We start from the raw sequence: 20,259 nt of genomic DNA, 5'->3' as shown, positions 1-20,259 counted from the left end.
CACCATCTTTTCCCTGTCATAATAAATAAATCTTGCAGTCAGTGTTTGTTAAACTACCATTGTTAATGCCATTGTTAAACTACATTCAAGAACAAAACAGCATTCTGAAATTGCTATGTGATGATGGGTAATGCCTGACATTGCAGAGTTTTGGTAGCTTATAAAAAAGAAAGAAAAGTAACCGGCAGTCCTCTGGGGCCTAGAGGTCCGAGATCTCCCTGATCTCCAGGATCACCTGGCTGGCCCTGTAAGGCAAAAGCAAAATGAGCAGGTTTAATATTAAAAAGCTTACATTTATAAATGAAGAGGATGATTCTAAATGAGGTCACTCACCTTCTGTCCCCTGGACCCAGTGCTTCCTTTAAATCCTGCCTTTCCTAAAAAGCCAGGAGATCCCTGTGGAAAAGAGATCAACACAGTATCAATGGCTGTATGTGGTTTATTTGATATTAATGCCAACAGTAACCGAACAAAATGGTCAGTGCATTGTTTTTCAATATGCACCTGAGGTCCAGGAAGACCAATATATCCTTTCTGCCCAACTGGACCAGATGGACCGATAGCACCCTGAACAGAAAGAAAGACTCAATCCCAAACTCAAACATATATACATCCAATTTGGCATCTTTTGTTACTGTTAATAAACTGGCAAACAAATCAGCTACAGCTCTACATTTTTTTATCATTATGGGGTCCACCTTGTATTTATTGATAGTTTAAAAAAGGATTAGGATCAATTTGCACATTACCAGTGGACCTGTGGCCCCAGGGAGCCCTGGTAGTCCTGGTGCTCCTGCAGGCCCTCTGGGACCCTGAATTCACAGGCAATAATGTCATTTGGTATAACTTTTGTCGTGACCTAAATATTATGTATACAATTCTTTACCAGAGGACCTGATGTGCCTCTTCTACCATTAGGGCCCTAAAAATGGAGATAAAAATAAAAAAATAGAAATCAGGCTTTTATTAATGCTTCTGTACTATAATTACAAAATATAATTTTTAATTAATTAATTAATTTACTGGTCTGCCTTTATCACCAATTTTGCCTGAAAGACCATCTGGACCTGGTTCACCCTTTTAAGCACACGAAGAAAGAATGATAAGAAAATAAGATATTGATATTTGTTGTTAAAGCATTCACTCCATAAACTGTATATATATATATATATATATATATATATATATATATATATATATATATATATATATATATATATATATATATATATATATATATATATAAATGTTGTAGTCCTAATATTTCTATTAATACAATTAGACAAGTAAATGTAAAATGGCACTGTTAATGGTCAGTTGTTACTAAATAATCTCCCCATACCTGAATGCCTGGGCCACCGATGTCACCTTTAGGACCGCGGGAGTTGTTGTCTCGTCCTGGATTTCCCTGATTATAATTAAATGGTTTAACAAGGGTCAAAATTCAGCCAAACACTACTGGAAAATCTGCTGCTCTATTCGCTGTCCTTGCACCTGGTATTATTTCCCACCAATGCCCCAAAATTCCCTATTTTGCTTCAATAATCTAGGGACATTCTTTGCGACAAGAAACAATGTTAACCACAAACTATTCCTTTGGAACAGAGGGAGCTGGGCAATTTACTTTATGCAATCTATATGAATCAGTAGATCAATGGAAATTAAAAATCACCATTCTAATGATAGTATGAATAGTGTTTTGTTACATGAAATGATCATTTATTAAGATTATAATGTATCTCCTAACCGGATCTCCTCTCAGGCCTTGCTGTCCTTGGTTTCCAGGGTTTCCTTTGACACCTTTTGTACCCTGCGATTAAAGAACAGTGAAGATCATTGAAATCAGAGCACTTAAGAAAGAATATACAAAGAATATATTTGATGGATTTTACTGGGCTGCCTGGATCTCCTCGCTCCCCTGGGCTTCCTGCTGCTCCAGTCATGCCCTGAGGAGAACAAACAGATTTTTTTAATCAACCATGACTAAAGTTTTATGTTTTTTTTTTTTAGGTTTTTATAGATGTTTGCTTGGCAGTTACTTGGTCCTGTAAATGATAACTACATAACTACGTGTTACATAAATAAGTTTATTAATCATTATAATAGTGGAACACATCCATTTTACAGACAAGACAGGACAAATAACTGAACAAAACGAGGGAACTTATGAGATTAATTATTGAACACAGGTGGAAACGAATGACACCAGGGGAACTAGGTCATAGGAAAACATAGGACCATACATGTAACATGTATTATATATTTTAGATAACTTTTATTTATTTTATTTTGGATCATATCTGTCCTGGATTACTCACTGGATGTTAGAAGTACACCATCATTTTCTTACCTGAACACCATTTACCCCATCAAAACCATCTTCTCCATCATATCCCTATTAAAAAATAAAATTAAAGGAAACTTATGATATCAATAAGAACGCAGATTACATTACTTTCATTAAGAAGCCAAATGAAAGTGAAGGAGACAGGAGCACAATTTATATGCAACCTCATAAAAACAAGAATAAATAAACCACAGGCTATAACAAACCTTTCCAAATGGCAATCAAAACAGTTGTAAAACAACAATAACCATAGGCTACAAAAAAACTTTCCAGATGGCAATCAAAGACTGTAAACCAAACACCAATGCCAGATAGTAACTGCTGTCTGGTTATTATTAGGTAGACACTTGACAGCTTTCTCTCCAGAGCTTATTAAACGAATATGTGAACTTTATATGTCTGAGTAAAAATCCTTGTGGATGTACTCACATTGTCACCTCTGTAGCCTCTGCCCCCCTGAAGAAAAACAAATAACATCGGAAAATAAATATTGCAGTGTTTCAGCACTATAAGCCACATTTAAAACTTACTATTTAAACATATAGCACTACATGTTACCTTTATGCCTCTTCTTCCAATGCATCCCTGATGTCCTTGAGATCCATTCAAACCAGGAAGCCCTCTCTCACCCTGTAACACACATGTATAGCACATGAAAGTCATAGGACTTTAGTATTTTAGTATATTCAGTATATATTCCGGTATTAAAAGCGTTACAGTGTTTTGTTTTGTTTTTTGGGCAAAAATAAATAGTACCTTAAAACTAATGCAGTACCATTCAAACGGTAAGGTTCTTATGCTTGCCAAGGTTACATTTATTTGATAAAAAATACAGTAAAAAAACGTATATTGTGAAATATTATTACAGTTTAAAATTACTATTTATATTTTAATATATAATTTATTTCTGTGACAGCAAAGCTGAACTTTAGGCATCAGTTATACCAGTCTTCAATGTCACATCATGATCCTTCAGGAATCATTCTAATATGCTGATGAATTTCCTTTTTTCTCTCGTAATTTTTTTTTACATTTTCTTCTGTGAAGCTGAACAATAAGTACTGTAAACGTGCTATAAAATAAAACAGAAAATTATGTTTTTGCAATGGCTTAAAAAAGTTATTGATGACAGTTTTTAAGGATGATACATCCAGAGTAACAGTTTTACATTATTACAACAAACTGTGTTACCACTTAAAAATGTTAAGGATCCAAACACTAAAAACACAATGAGGTCTAAGGGCAGAGTAATGTAGCTTGCTTATCGCATGATAGTCAAACATTTAAACAAATAAAAATACATTTAAATTGAATAACTTACAGTTTCTCCTCCTTCTCCAGGGAAACCAGGATGTCCCTTTGGTCCAGGTGACCCCTGATAAGCAATACAGTGACAAATTAAACACTTATCTCCATTTTCAACTATTGTTCAGTAAATCTTGAGTCATAAATCTAATGACCTTAATCCCTGGAGGACCATAACTTCCACGTGCTCCCTCATGGCCTGTGCATTTACACATCACTTTACAGCACTCCCTTGAGGCAACAGTATCCTGAGGATTGGGAAAAAAAAGTGAGAAAGTGAGAAACACTTGAAGGAAGAAATTTTATGTTATGGAGATTACTGTTGACACATTGAACCAAACACTTGACATCCTGACATATTTCTTAAGTGCTCTTTAATAATTTACAGCTGTTTCTCTTCCTCTTAGAGTGCCTCACACTCCCTCCCACAGGAAGCCATTTATGTACACAGCGGTCAACACACTGTTGTAATAACTAAGGGAAACCATTTGGCTGCTAATATACTAAACCTGCAATGTACTTGCATGTGACAAATAAGGCCTGAATATTTTCAAAGCACCAAAATTATGAAATATAGATTGCCTCATTGCCATGATCAGATTTTCTCAGTTTCATCCTTTTGTCTATGATTTGGTGATGTAAATCAACTTACAATTTCTTTCTGCATGGCACTGGCCACATTCTGCATGCTGATAGAGAGAAGCTGCCTGTACTGCATCCCTCGACCAAACTCCAGCCTCTGCAGGTCAGCAGTGTTTTTAAATCCTTCTAGAGCCACAGTCATCAGCGCGTTTACACCTGTGAATGTCACAAAAGGAGTCTTACTAAACGCATATTTAACTGCCTTTGATTTGAAGCAGGCACATCTGTAACTGTAACTGCATAGTATGAAGTTGCTTTTGTTGAAAAGATATTGAACAGAGTGCAGGTTTTTAAGATTTTTGTTGTTTAGTCTTTGTACCACTCGTCCGGAGGCTGTTGACGGCAAGCAGTAGGTCCTCAACAGGTTCATCCAGCCCGTCTGTAAAGATGATCAGCACCTAAGAAGAGAAATCAAGGAAAAAAAGTTTAGGCCAACATGAATAGTTGAAGGTTCATGCTGATTTATGGCGGTCATTGCTGGTTTGATGGCGGTCTAACTGGTGGATAAGCATAGCAAATAAAATCATGTATTTTTCAGATGGGGCTGGTCTGGTAACTGCTATTCTCACCTTTACACCCGAATTTGAAGCTTTAAACTTTTCTTGAAAAGAGCGTAGAAGTTGGGAGTTGAATTTCAGAGACTGTGAAGTCCGAAGTGCCATAACTTTTTCCACCACACCTTCATCATACTCTCTGAAGGAAAAGTCATACAGCAAATTTCCATTAGCATCAACCAGTCGAAGGTCTACATTGGTACTGAGGGTTGGGCTGCTTAAACAGCACAGGTTGTGCACAACTGAAATGTAGCGGATGATCTCTGGCAGGTAGGACTGCAGCCTTTTCTGGTCTCTAAATATTGACAGAGAACTTGAACTGCTGCGCGAGTTATCAAATCCAATGCCAATGTCAATAGAGCAACCTAAGTAAAGAGAAACAGAATTTAAATGTGATAAATTAAATGCTGTCAGTGTTCTAATCACAACAATAATTATATGCATATATGAATAATTATTTTCATGATAAAGATAATAAATAGCTGATACTTAAAATTTATCCCATTTTGCCTAACATAATTTAAAAGAAAAACATCATTTTAAATGCTACAATTTAATTAAGGCATCAGAACATTTTAATGTGAAATATAAAAAATCTACATTTAGAGATTTGCTAGATTGCTAGATTTAACTTGACAGTAAATAATTAGTTAAATTATTAATGTTATGGTTAATAAAGATTAACTTTAAGTGGGTGTTAGATGATGGGTAAAATCTGGGAAATTAACAATTAATTATAACAATTAAGAATCCAATATCAAACAACCTGATAAATACAAAATAAATAAATAGATAAAAAACAGTGGCCAATAACCAATGTGGTACAAATATACTGTGGATTCCTAATTACTCTTAAAGGGATACTCCTGCCCAAAATACATTTTTTGTCATAAATCACTTACCGTAATGTTGTTCCAAACCTGAAAAAAGCTTTGTTCATCTTCAGAACATAATTTAAGATATTTTGGATGAAAACCAGGAGGCTTATGACTGTCCCATAGACTGCCATTCACAAGCCTCATGGTTTTTGTCCAAAATGTCTTATACTGAGTTCTGAAGATTTCAATTTGGGTAGGAGTATCCCTTTAAAGGTATTTAACTTTATTTTCAGTTCTTCAATTTAATATCACATAAAAATGGTACTTCAACTTACTTTTTGGAAAACAGAGGGCATCAACAAATATTTCTGTTGTCAGATTAAGGTAGTTGAAGTCTTGCACTTTGAATAACCTATCTGGTGACCCGGCAATATAGCTGAGCTGTTGCATCGAGACATCTCCAATTCCAATCACAAAAATTTCAATTTGCAGACCTCTGAGATAATCGGCTGCTTCGTTCACGCAGTCTGATGAAACACCATCAGTGATAAGTACAAGATTTTGTGGTACGCCGCTCTGTTTGCGACTCCCCTTGCTCTCATCGAAGAATTCCGCAACCTCATGCAGAGCTTTTCCAATTTTTGTCCCTTCTTTAATTTGCGTGAATTGCCGAATTGCTCTTTTCACATCATTCGCATTGTTGTACTTATTTAAGTAGAACTCCTTCTGATATACACTGCTGAACTGGGCTATACCAATTCTGTAAAGTTCTGGAGAAATACGGAGCTGGTTCACAACATTTTGCAAGAAATCAATCATGGTTCTCCATGACTCCTTGCTGATGCTTTCAGATCCATCGATCAGAAACACCAGGTCGGCTACCTCTTTCTGGCATTCTGCAAGACAGAACAATCAAACTGAGTCAAGCCAATTCTGATCATGTTAGATCTAAATCAAGAATTCATTCTGAAGCAAAATCTTTTACCTGGTTTGGTTGCATTGCAAAGCACTTTGGAGATGTTCGTCTGCAGTGATTGAAGACCCGCGTAATTATCAACGTAGAAGATTTTGGTTTTGTTCTGGATAATTATCTCCAGCTCACTCTCTTGTGCTCTGGCCACTCCAATTCCATACACATTTATATTTTTGGCTGCAAACCCATCAGCCCGTGCACGTAAGTTTACTTGGTCTGTAGCATTACCATCTGTAATTATGAACAGCATTTGAGGAGTGCCCCATTTCTGGCGCCCACCATACTCTTCACTGAAGTAATTGAGCGAGTATCCTAGAGCCTCAGCCGTGTTGTCATTTCCAGGTGGGGACTTCAAGGTTTTTATGGCTTCCACTACCTGACGTTTATTTTTGTACTGGTTTAAAGAGAATTGATTTGGAGTGCCTGAGTAGACAATGACGCCAATGCGAATTAGATTGTCAGCAACCTGTGTGCTGTTCACCACTGAAATTAAAAAGGTTTTAATGTTTTCAAACTCCTGAATACCAATCCGGCTGGTGCACTGCACCAAGAAGATCACATCAGCCACCTGTGTGCCTGGACAACCTACAAGTACAATGATAAAAAGGATTATTAAAAATCCATTAAATAAAATCATGTAACCCAAGACTAGATTAAAAGCAGCCCAAAAATCCCAGGCTGTTGTAAGATGGTTTATTCTAGTGCTTGCTTGAGTCTGGTTATATTAATGTTGTTCACTTGCAAAACTTTGTAGTCAAACAACTGGGTTTAAAAAGGGGTCTAAAAGGGTACGGAATTTTTCAATTCAACTAAAATAAGTGTATAATTTTTACCTAATTTTGACAATCTCTTAAAGCAAAATTGTTTCAAAACTGACCTATATAAATGTACATTTAAATTTACCAAGGGTGAAAACCCCTTCATTTCAGAATGCCAATACCTGTTGAATTTATTGAAAATATAAATCAATAAATTCAAACTTTCTGCAGAATTCACATTTCAACTCTTTAAACTAAAGAGAGAACATTTCAACATTTTGCCAAACTCTAAATAAACGTGGCATTCAGGAACATTTTAGGAATGTTTATGATTCACCTGTATCAGTGCTGCAGAGCTTGAATTTGAGGTTTTTGTCAATGGACTGAAGTGCATCAAAATCCCTCTCCACATATACTTTATCTCGAGTTCCACTGATCTCCAACAGCTGTGTGGTGTTTACACTGCCCACACCAACTGAGAAGATGGTGACACCCTTGTCTCTAATGTCCTTGGCGGGCGCAGCGACAGCATCATGAGCTTCACCATCTGTGATAACTACAAGGAACTGTGGAACATCAGGCCGACCGCCATTGGATTTGTCAAAATATTTAGAAATTAATTTGAGCGCCTTCCCTGTGTATGTGTTTCCTGTTAGCTGTTTAATGTTTTTGATCGCTTCCTCTACTTCATGTTTGTTGTAGGACGTATTCAGTGGAAACTGTATCTGTGGATTATCGCTGAACTGGACCACCCCAATGTGCACATGATCTTTTCCAATGACGGTACCATTCACAACTTTGGTAATAAATGTCTTCATTGATGTAAAGTCTGGACGATAAATGCTAGAAGAACCATCAATCAAAAACATGACATCTGCCACTTTGTTCTTGCAGGCTATAGAAAGCAGAAAAAAATCCAGTAAATATATCTAACATTTAAATAAATAAAATTGTGATATGTGGTTGATAGGATTTTTAAAATGTATTTATTTTTTATGTTTTTGAGTCTTCAGTTTTACAAGATACTTCAGAAATCAAATCAAGGAAACTATCATTTGTTTCCCCTAGATTCTTTGATGTACAGAAGGTTCAAAAGAACAGCATGTATTTGAAAAATTATTATTTTGTAATATTATAAATGTTACTGTCACACCAATTTACTGAGTCCTTGTTGAATAAAAGTATTGATTTCTATCAAAAAAGAAAACAAAAAAAGCTTACTGACCTCAAACTTTTGAATGGTAGTATATTTTTAACTGGCTTTTTAATGTGTCTCATTTTAAACCAGGCAAAAACATGCAATTTTTTGCAGTATATGTATGATTGATTAGTCTTACCCTCTTGTGAACAGATATCTGTGACAATTTCATCCTTGAGGGCATTCAGAGCATCATAGTCGCTCACATAGAACTGCCTAGTTGCATCAGCCGTCATTTTCAAGAGCTCATCCTTGTTAGCGTCCCCTACTCCAATGGCATAGACTGAAACACCTAGATTACTCAGTTCTGCCGCTGGTCCGCTCACGTCATCCAGGGATTTCTTATCAGTAATGACAATGAGAATCTCCTGCACCTTAGCTGAACGGGATGCTATTACCTGACTAAAGAGACTAGCCACATAAGTTAATGCTTTGCCTGTCTCTGTACCTCCATAGGGCTGATTAATGTTCTTCACAGCTGCTTCTAAAGAGACTCTGTTTTTATGCTCTGTCAGGCTGAACTGTAGAGTCGGATCATGCTCAACTTTCACAACTCCCACACGAACTTGATTGGGTCCAATGTTAAATAACTGCAGGAAGTCTAGGATAAATTTCTTCACGTCTTCAAAGTCGGTGCGAGTGCAGCTAGAGTGGTGCAACAGGAAATATATATCGGCTTCTTCTGTGTTCACACACCCTAAAAGTGAGAATTGAATTACAATAAATTATAAAGGAAAACCAAAGACATACTTGTAACATACTTATTAAACCATATAAAGATATTCAGCACAAGCTAAGGTTAAGTGTTTTATGTTATTAATTATATCATTATTTTATTTCTCTGAATCACCTTTAACCAGATATTTCTATCAAAAATTATGAGATAAAAAAAATCACGCTGACTTTAACTATTCTTTTTACCTAATTTATCTAACGTATCAATCAATTACTTTAGTATGTAATCCCTCAACATTGTAGGAAGTTAATGATACTTTTTAAACTCTTTTAACTCATTGACTACATGCTTTGTTTCTTTTACCTTGTTTTAGGATGAATCTATTGTTCTTGTCAAACCTCTTTCGACCACGACCTTACAAAGGCTCTTTCTGAGGCTTTTCTCCAGCGATGTAAGCATCTGAAAACTGTCCACGTTGAACACAAACTGCCGTTCAGGGTAAGATCCTATTTTTTTGAGCTCCTTGACACTAGCATTCTTCAGCCCTAGGGCATATACAGTGACCCCTGAGCGCCTCAGCTCAGCAGCAGGGCCAGTGACATCATCTTGTGACTTGCCATCAGTGATGACAACAGCAATCTGCTTAACACCTAAATCTTTCCTGCTGCCCCTCGTCTTAGTAAAGATGTTGTCCTTAACAAACTTCAGGGCTGCACCAGTTGAGGTTCCTCCACCTCTGTATGGTATGATTTTAATATAGTTCAAAATATCACTCTTGGTAATGAAAGTGTCCAAATAGATTTCAGCTCTGGGTTTGTCATTGTAAAGAATCATTCCAACCCTTCACGCTTTCAGAATTCACCTCGAGCCCACTAATTGTGCGGTGGAGGAATTGTTTCACTAGATCAAAGTTGCTTGTGGTTATACTACTTGATTCGTCCACAATAAACACAATATCTGCCACTTGGGCTGAACTGCAATCTGTTCAAAGAAAAATAAAAATACATTAATATAGATTAACAAGTGGAAAATAGTGTCGTGAAATTTAACAGTAACAGAAAAGTAATATATATACTATCACAAAATTATAAATAATATTAAAGTTATATTTTTATATTACAGTGTACACTGCTAGTTTTTAATCAAATAAGGTACTATTGGATTTCATTCAACTGGCTCTCCACAAGACAACAATACTACGCTCTCTGCTGCCCCCGTCAGCTCTGGAGTACAAATGGTGTTCGTGAGATGACTAATATGCTACATATGTTAAAGGGGATTTATTTGCTATTCATTTAATGTATTTGTTATTGAATGTTCAAATGCGGAGTTTTGCATGTCACGTGTGTGTGTATGTGTGCTCACGCATGTGTGACAGAGAGAGAGGGTCACACAGTGGAGTCAACTGTCTTAACCGTACGTGGCTTGTGTACTGCAAACATATACGAGCTTCTTTACTGTGTCTGTCACGCGACCCTGTTCCCCTTTTGAGCTTGAACTGAAGGTAAATCTAAGGACATTATTAACTTTCTTTACATTTATTTTGAAAGTTGAGGCTCGCGATTATGGAAAGGGGCATTACATTTATGACGAGTGCTTCCGGTATTCAACCAACCACAATGCAATGGTTCAGTTGGCCAATCAGGGCAGATAGTTGGAAAAAAGGACTTTGTAGAAAACTACAGTGTTTGAGAAAGGCGGGGCATAGAGGACCTACAAAATGTACAGTATTTGAAAAATAATGTGTTTTTTGAACATTAAAGCATGTCAACATATTCTGTTACACCAAATACACAAGATAAAGATCTTTAAAAAAAGCAATCATATGAAAATTTCTAAAAAATTATGTTTATTATTTGGTTAAACTGCAAAACATGGCTTGTCAACATGAGCCACCATGAGAGGGGAGGACCCACCTTACACAGAATAAAACAGCTTCACTGATATGACGGAGTCTTGGTCTCATTTTAATCAAAAACACTTAATTTTGTGTGTGTCAAACATACTTAATGCACCTTAAAGAAAATAACTTATAATGTGCTGTTATGTCAGCACTGATTTAGTTATAATAAGGCAAACTAACCTCCTGTAACACTGAAAACTTCTTTTTCCTGAATGATTTGCGTGATGTCTGCAGCAACATCAACGATATTCTGGTCAACCTGGAAAGTCCGTAGCAAAGGTGAAAGGTAGTGTAAATTTTCTTCCAATCTGATATCAATAACAGTCACATCCTCATTCTCGATTGTTCGTATGGCCCTCAGAGTGGAGTCAGAAGAGTTCCCTGTTCTCAGCACCAGCAGATACTGTTTGTAGCCTTTAGCAATTCTGCTGCCTGATGCGGTGTTCAGTAATTGAGTGCGAACATAATCTATGGTCTTTCCTAATTTTCGCTCTCCATTGGGCCTGGGCTCAAACCGGTTTATGTACCCTCTGGCTTTTTCTCTTACTTTGTAGTCATTGAACAGGAACTCCTTGACAACGTTCTCACCAAATTGAGCCAGTGCGATCTTATGAGATCCGTCACCCACATTGAGGTGCTCAGCCAGTAGGTTGAGGAGTTCCCTTATCTGCTGTGTTTTCCCCTGGGCCAAACTATCCACCAGGATAAAAACATCTGCAAACTTAGGGGCAATGGCTGAAACGAACACAAAATGGAAATGCACATATAAATACTTTAATATTCAATATATTACACAGTCACTGCTAAGAAATCATCCATTGATGATCTTTTCCTCAAAGTTAAGATAAAAGTCTATAACACAGAATGCTTTTAAAAACACAAAACAGGACAGAACTTCTTTCAACTTGAGCATCACATTTTTAGGATACTGGGTCATACTGTGCAAAACACTGCAAATATGAGATATGAGCACAACAAACATAATTAGTTTTTTTTGCCTTTTTATATATGTGTATAGCCCAATACGCCACAGCTCTGTCTAAAAAAGCATATATACATGCTTATGTATATACTTAATTGACTTGATGATTCTTCAACATGTTCGATATAAATTTCAATTCTTTCTTTTCATTTTGTATTTATTTACTGCTTTTGTGGGTATGTGTATTACCAATATAAAATAACACACAGTGAGGTGATATCACTGACTTAAAATATATAGTCATAATATCAGAGAGAGAGACCCATCACACTTGATCACAGGAGACACATTTGAGACGTGGGTTACTGCCAGGTCAATAAAGTTAATATTCTTAACTAAAACTAAAAATATTTTGGTAACTGAAAAAAAAAATAGCTTAAATTAAATCAAATATAAATATTAGATGAAAAACATATACTTATTTTAGCCTCTAATTTCTAGTTTTCTTTTTTAGGTTAAAGTAGTTAAGTTACTAAAAATAAAACTGAAAAAAAATAAATAAATAAAAAATAAAACTTAACTAAAATTAAAATGAAACCTTAAAGACAAATTAAAAGCTAATTCAAAATATTTATATTAAATATAACTGCACATAAATAGTACTAAAATAACACATAACAATAATCTTGCTTGACCACTTGTGATTGGATCACCAGAAACAGATTCAGATATCAGGTGTGTACAGGCTTGTGGACTTATGAACAAAGTTTTAAAAACTCAGTTTACCTTTCCCCTGATCCCTCATTAAGATGCACACTGTCTCCTTCATGGTTGTTGTCAGATCTTGCAGTGCTTGGTAATTGTCTATATTAACCACAAAACGCTCAGGTGGGCTGTTGGCGATGGCCTTTAACTCTGTCATATTGGTTGGACCAACACCAATAGCAAAGATGAGAATACCCATCTGTCGCAGATCTCCAGCAGGGCCCTTTATATCATCGGCTGAGTCTCCATCTGTGATCACCACAACAATCTGAGGCACTTTTTCATTGATACGGCTTCCACCCACACTCGTGAAATAGTTGTCCTTAAGGAAATTCATTGCTTTTCCCATGTATGTGCCTCCTGTTCGGTATGGAAGGTTATCTATTTTCTTAAACAGCTCCGCTTTGTTTGCATAGTCCCCGATCAGAAACTCTTTGTGGGGATCGTTGTTGAACTGAGCAATGCCAACTTGTACCTTTTTCATGTCGATATCCAAACCATCCACAAAAGTGTGCATGAACATTTTAACCTCCTGGAAGTCTTGAGTACTGATGTTGCTAGAACTATCCACGAGGAATACAATGTCATATGGCGGGTTTTCATCCAGGCATCCTATCATTGAGTATATAATAGACAACATGTGACAATCAATACATAAGGGACATAAATGACAGAAATATAAACTACTCTTAAATTTTTTTGTTTATGTTGTTTGATGTCTCTTATGACATCATGGCTGCATTTCTCTTTTCCAAGAGTTCATTTTATAATAACTGCTTTCTATTTTAATATAATTTTTATGCAGATTAGTCCTGTGATGGCAAAGCTGAATTTTCAGCATTCATAACTTCAGTCTTCAGTTTCAAATAATCCATCAGAAATCATTTTAATATGCTTTTTAGATATTCACATAACATTTCTTATTATAAATGTTGAAAAGAGCTTTGCTGCTTAATATTTTAGTAGGAAACATGATTAGATTTTTCAGAATTTTTGATGAATTGAAAGTATAAAAAATAATATATATTTATTTGAAATATATATATTTTTTGTAACAATGTAAGTCTGAACTGTCACTTTTGATGCATTCACCTAGCTGAATATTAATTTTGGGGTGGGGAGGGCCAAACTTTTGAATGTAACTTTTGAAAAACCACGATACAAACTACTACATAAATAAAATAGAAAATTAAATAGTTGTTGGTCAAAAACACTAAACATATCAATAGTATCAATAACTTTCATTTCATCTGTGGGATTTGGGTCATGTTAAAATAAAATTCCATATATTATTCAGTCAATTATTCATAGTCAGTAAACGGGTCATGTCAAGTATTTGTCTGGGAAGTCTTTACCTGTTTGCTGTGCAGTGCTTACAAGGAAACATGATATAATGATTAAACCAGAAAGAAACGCCCGTGTCTTCCCCATTGTCTGAGTATGTCCCGAAGACCTTTACAGAAAAAAAGCAGAAATAATTTTAGTATGAGAATTCTAATAAATTTAGTATCACCTGATACTAAACCTAACTTGACCCCTAACTTAACCAAATATAAAAATGTGGAATAAGGACATGTGGATGTGGATAGAAAAGCAATTATTCCTTAAAATACATATTTTGAAAACAAGGAACAATACAAAAATACAATAACATTAGTTAAGAATGATTATACTTATAGGTAATTATGAATAATATGTTTAAATGTGATTTGATTTATGGGTTGAATAAATATTATGTGATACATACTCACAGATCACTAATGAAGACAAATTCTTCTGATTCTCAAAATGATTCAGGGGACCTGTTACAACAACTTAAAATGGTTCACCATTCACACCTCCTGCATCCACCCTCTCCCCCACACCTGCAATTCAGATAAGCGAGGATGCGGTGCGCCAGGTCTTCCGGAGGCAGAAAAGGAAAAAAGCACCAGGCCCAGATTGTGTTACACCAGCCTGTCTGAAATCCTGTGCTGACCAGCTGGACCCCAACTTCACACAGATCTTCAACAGATCGCTGGAACTGTGAGAAGTCCCTTCATGCTTCAAACGCTCCAACATCATCCCAAGACATCACTGGACCCTTGCTAGATCCTCTTCAGTTTGCCTACAGAGCAACAGGTCTGTGTACGATGCAGTAAACATCGGACTGCATTATGTTCTGCAACACCTAGACAGACCGGGGTCTTATGTGAGGATCCTGTTTGTGGACTTCAGCTCGGCCTTCAACACGATCATCCCACACCTCCTCCTGCCCAAACTAACTCAGCTCTCCGTGCCCACCTCTGTCTGTCAGTGGATCAACAGCTTCCTGACAGGCAGCAGCTAGTGAGGCTGGGAAAATACACATCCAGCACCCGTACAATCTGCACCGGAGCTCCCCAGGGCTGCGTTCTCTCCCCACTGCTCTTCTCCCTGTACACTAACGATTGCACATCCAAGGACCCTTCTGTCAAGCTCCTGAAGTTTGCAGATGACACCACACTCATCGGCCTCATTCAGGATGGTGACGAGTCTGCTTACAGACAGGAGGTTAAAGAGCTGGCTGTCTGGTGCACTCTCAACAACCTGGAGCTTAACACGCTCAAAACAGTGGAGATGATCGTGGACTTCAGGAGAAACACCCCTGCACTTCCCCCACTCACCATCATGAACAGCACTTTGACTGCAGTGGAGACATTCAGGTTCCTGGGCACCACTATCTCTCAGGACCTGAAGTGGGACAATCACATTGACTCCATTGTGAAAAAGGCCCAGTAGAGGTTGTACTTCCTTCGCCAGCTGAGGAAGTTTAACCTGCCACAGGAGCTGCTGAAACAGTTCTACTCCACCATCATCGAAACCATCCTCTGCACTTCAGTAACTGTCTGGTTCAGCTCAGCTTCTAAATCTGACCTCAGAAGACTACAGAGGGTAGTCCGGACTGCTGAGAGAATCAACGGTACAACCTTCCCTTCTATTCAAGAACTGTACTTATCCAGAGTGAGCAAAAGGGCTGTTAAAATCACTCTGGACCCCTCACATCCAGCACACTCTCTCCTTGAACTGTTGCCATCTGGTCGACGCTACAGAGCACTGAGCACTAGAACGACCAGACACAGGACCAGTTTCTTCCCTCAGGCAATCCATCTTATGAACAGCTGATAATAACTGTGGAACACACTACACTATTTATATTTATATACACATACACTTATTTATCTAACACACATACTTAGCGTACACTTACATTTTTTGCACATAATATACATGTACATACATAAATGCTCATTGTAATATACCTGCCATACATTGTCAATTTGTATATTGTCATTCCTTACCCACCTATTTGTATTTTTTATTCCTTATTGTGTTTTTTGTTCTGTCACTGTTAACGTTGCACTGCGGAGCTTCTGTCACAAAAAAAAATTCTCGTATGTGTGAACATACCTGGCAATAAAGCTCATTCTGATTCTTCTGATTCTGATTCTGATTAAAAATGTAATTAAACCTTTTAGTTACAAACAATATTTTGTTGAGTTCATTTGACATAATAATGTTGCTTAATGCTTGACATGCTTAATGTTGCTTAACTTATGTTGCTTAACTAATGTTGTGCGTAATTGAAACTTAAATTTCATTAAAAATTAAGTTGTCATAACTCAATAAAATTGCCTTGTTAACTTTGGAAATTTGGTTCCCAGCATGCTTTGCATAAGACTGGATAAGGAGAGTAAATGTTGAAATTAAACGTTATTTTTCTTTTTTTGTTTTTTAGTGAAGGGAACTGTTTATGATTGACATGCTGAAGTTTTTGTGGTTACCATTGTGCTGAAGAAAAGAAGGTAAACATTAATTCTATTAGCGATAAGTTTGTGTTACAATGTGTAATGTGTTTATGTAAATTATTAAGTTCTTCTAACTCAGTGTAGTTTGCTGATTGAACTTAATTTCATTAGAAGTTTTCAAACTGTCGCATTAATATTTTTTGTTGAGCTAACACATTATTTTTTAGAGTGTTGAATAAACCCCACAATTATTGATGTTCAGATAAAAATTTACCAAAACTATAGCAATTTAATAAATGTGGTAAAATGAGTCTGCCTGTCTGTTAGTCTGATATACAGATGAAGTAAAAACACAACAATGTCCTAATAAATGATCTACTAGTGAAGCAAACAAAAGTGTTTATTTTTTCCTGTTATATTCTAAAACTATTCTAGTTTAATCGCTGTTAAAATGAAGAATATATTTTGTATGCGAGGAGTTTAGTCATGTTCCTCAGGAACTGTTGCAACAAATCTTTAAACCCCCCCTCCCTCCCCCAATTTCCAAATCAGAACAGGCCCCTACCTGACTGGCGACACTCCTTCGGGACTGAAGGAAATTCCTGCTAATGTGATGGTGTATTTCAGGCCATCTCTGAACAGGCAACAAATCTACCACATTCAAGTATGGAGAAAAAGACATTGCACCACATTAAACAAATGCTTACAACAGGCTTATCCACTCAAAGTTCAAGTGTCAGCGTCCGGTCTGTGTTCCCTGGGTGTCCACTAGTGGTCTCACTTCCCCATAGTCACCCCACTGCAGACACTACAGTTTCCTACAAGCCTTTGTCCCATTCATCACTGTTAATTGCACACCTGTTATTTCACTCAGCTTTCTCCACTTTCATCGTTTTCACCAGTCCATATATACCAGCCTGTCTCATTCTGTTTCATGGACTCCTTGTTTTCCGTCACCCCGGCTTTCTCGTGTTCCCTTGTGTTTTTCTTGTTTTGGACTAAATGTGTGGCCTCTTTCCTGTTTTTTGGATGTGATTTTGGATGCCCCATTAAATACTGCGATTGGATCTCTCGTTTCCTGTGTGCATTCGTGACAGAAGGACTCCATCAATGCCCAGATCCAGCAGTGTGGGATTTTCTGTCTGTTCGCCAGCAAGCATGGAGGAGTGGATGGGGAGATTCCTAAATTTGATCGCCCTCCATCAAGAGGGAAGTGAGGTGGGTGGTTTGGCACAAGTATTCTGGACCCTGGCGGTAGGATTGGGATACAATGAATAAGCACTTAAAGACCTTTTTAATGCTTGCTTGAATAACTCTGTGCCTGAGTGGTAGATGAAGGAGCTGGAGATCCTGGATTTTTGGGGGTTCATCATGTACCTACAACATCGGTCTAAGTGGGATACCCCAGCCACACCTGTCTCTCCAGGTGTGATGGGCGACTCTAGACCTGTGTCTCCAGACAGGAGGACCGCCAGCCCAGCGCCACTGCGCAAGGTGGCCGCCGGCCCAGCGCCACTGCTCAAGATAGACAGCCACAGGTGAACGTCCAGAGTTAAGTCAGGTCCCCACTGACCAGGTCCTCGTTGACCCTCCAGAGTTGAGTCAGGTCCCCGGTGACCCTCCAGAGTCAAGTCAGGTCCCCGTAGAGCTTAGATTCTCTGCCCGAGCCCGAGCTCGGGCTGGGCCGGGCCAATATTTCCCGCCACTGTCCTCGGGCCGGGTCGGGTCGGGCCCTTGATAAAGCACGTCACGTGTCATGCGCAGCGTCTCGTCGACTCGCAGTCTCGCATGCGTGACGCATCACACCTGCTGTGTGCGCTGTAGCCTACTATTCAGTAGATTAAGTGCAACATGGAGCTTGAAGAAGCAAAGAAAAAAAACAGGAGAATTAACTTTGAGCAAGTTTGGAGGAAACTTGAAGGTATGGAAACATTTTAAAATAGTCGTGGGGAGTGACAACATGTGTTGGCTTTGTCTCATGCATTAAATGCGGCACGCATATATATATAGCTCCCCCGTAGCACAGCAGCACCTGCGGTAAAAAAAAAAACAAAAAAAACAAAAAAAAATCTGGCGCTGCCCCTGGTTATAACGGCCCATATATTTAAAATGGTTGGGTTTAAATCGGGCTCGGGCTCATAATTACAGTGAACGTGTCGGGTCGGGTCGGGCCGGGCCGGGCTCGGACACAACGTGCTCGGGCTCGGGTAGGGTCGTGCTTGATTTGTTGGGCCCGATCTAAGCTCTAGGTCCCTGTTGACCCTCCAGAGTAGAGTCCGGTCAAGTCACCATTAACACTCGTGAGTCAAGCACTACCACAGTTAGACCTCAGGTCTATGGCCATGGAGGCCGTCCAGGAACTCACCGCCTGCCCTGTCATGGCCATGGAGACCATCTACCATCTCATCAGGGCCACGGAGGCCACCCTTAACTTGTTCATGTTCTCTATTTCAGGCTTACCTAACCAGACTTGCTCTCCTGTGCCATCGATCCCACTGTGGTGGTCTTCTGTGTCGCCCTGGTGGGCTTCTGTCTCGATCACACGGCTACGGTGGTCCTCTGCGCCGCCCTGGTGGGCTTCTGTCTCGACCACACGGCTACGGTGGTCCTCTGCGCCGCCCTGGTGGGCTTCTGTCTCGACCACACGGCTACGGTGGTCCTCTGCGCCGCCCTGGTGGGCTTCTGTCTCGACCACACGGCTGTGGTGGTCTTCTGCACCGCCCTAGTGGGCCTCTGTCTTGACCACACGGAGGTGGTGGTCCTCTGCGCTGCCCTGGTGGACATCTGTCTTGTCTGCTCGGCTGTGGTGGCCCTTCTGTGCTGCCTTGGTGAGCCTCTGTCTCGACCACAAGGCGGTGGTGGTTCTCTGCACCGACCTGTTGGGCGTCAGTCCCGTCTCCTCGGCTGTGGTGGGCTCCAGTTCCACCTGTGCCACCCTGGATTCCTGGTCTGTCAGCTCTGCCCTGGGCCCTTGAACTTTCCGTTACCTCCTGGCCTCTTTGTTTTGTTTTTGTTTTTCTCTGTTTCCCACTATGGACCTGGCCCTCCGTCACTCCCCCTTATCCTCCAACAATCCACCTCCCTCCTTGTCTCTGTGTACCTCGGTCTGTTCTTGTGTTCGGTGGAGCATCTGGTAGCTGCTCCTAAGAGGGGGGGTATTGTCACAGTGTCTGATCTGTGTTCCCTGGGTGTCCACTGGTGGTGTCCATTAGTGATTTTGGATGCCCCATTAAATACTGCGATTGGATCTCTCGTTTCCTGTGAGCATTCATGACAACAACGTATGCTTTAGCAGCTTTAAGTAGTATTTTCTCAATTAATGTTTAAGAAAATATTTATTTTTATTAGATAATGTATGAAACGACGACTAAACTCTCATATACACCATCTGGTTGCAAGAAGCTTTCTTCAGTGACGACCATAGGAAAGTTGCTCTGTAAACGTAATGTAAATATTTCATTATATTATGGTAGCCTATAATAACAGTACTATTATTTTTTTGTGAATATACTCTTTTTTTCCGCTTCTCTATACTACTACTCACGTCATATAACAAGATCGTAGCTTTGCACAGACCTCAAAAAAAAAAAAAAACCTACAATAATATCACGAAATAACTGCTATTTATATA

At 38.6% G+C, this 20,259-nt stretch overlaps 1 protein-coding gene across 1 annotated transcript in view; it reads right to left on the bottom strand.

Annotated features, from left to right (window-relative positions):
- LOC113059332 (collagen alpha-6(VI) chain-like) overlaps window positions 1-19,115 on the bottom strand; it is a 21,739-nt gene extending 2,624 nt beyond the window's left edge. The window contains 29 exon segments of the mRNA XM_026227759.1: window positions 1-13; window positions 183-245; window positions 334-396; window positions 505-567; window positions 750-812; window positions 887-922; window positions 1,024-1,077; window positions 1,343-1,408; window positions 1,748-1,810; window positions 1,893-1,946; window positions 2,351-2,395; window positions 2,777-2,803; window positions 2,906-2,977; window positions 3,669-3,722; window positions 3,808-3,900; window positions 4,305-4,450; window positions 4,614-4,692; window positions 4,864-5,213; window positions 6,002-6,562; window positions 6,652-7,224; window positions 7,735-8,292; window positions 8,735-9,292; window positions 9,635-9,676; window positions 9,679-10,114; window positions 10,116-10,252; window positions 11,355-11,909; window positions 12,883-13,473; window positions 14,217-14,314; window positions 19,089-19,115. The exon segment at window positions 1-13 is cut by the window's left edge and continues 38 nt beyond it. Coding sequence (XP_026083544.1) covers window positions 1-13; window positions 183-245; window positions 334-396; window positions 505-567; window positions 750-812; window positions 887-922; window positions 1,024-1,077; window positions 1,343-1,408; window positions 1,748-1,810; window positions 1,893-1,946; window positions 2,351-2,395; window positions 2,777-2,803; window positions 2,906-2,977; window positions 3,669-3,722; window positions 3,808-3,900; window positions 4,305-4,450; window positions 4,614-4,692; window positions 4,864-5,213; window positions 6,002-6,562; window positions 6,652-7,224; window positions 7,735-8,292; window positions 8,735-9,292; window positions 9,635-9,676; window positions 9,679-10,114; window positions 10,116-10,252; window positions 11,355-11,909; window positions 12,883-13,473; window positions 14,217-14,292 — 5,491 coding nt within the window. The 5' untranslated portion in view covers window positions 14,293-14,314; window positions 19,089-19,115.
- Between the last annotated feature and the right edge of the window lie 1,144 nt (window positions 19,116-20,259).

The sequence above is a fragment of the Carassius auratus genome, chromosome 41 (assembly GCF_003368295.1).
Source record: "Carassius auratus strain Wakin chromosome 41, ASM336829v1, whole genome shotgun sequence".
NCBI lineage: Eukaryota > Metazoa > Chordata > Actinopteri > Cypriniformes > Cyprinidae > Carassius > Carassius auratus.
Note: the sequence above shows the minus strand (reverse complement) of the source record. Positions and strands in the feature narration are given on the sequence as shown.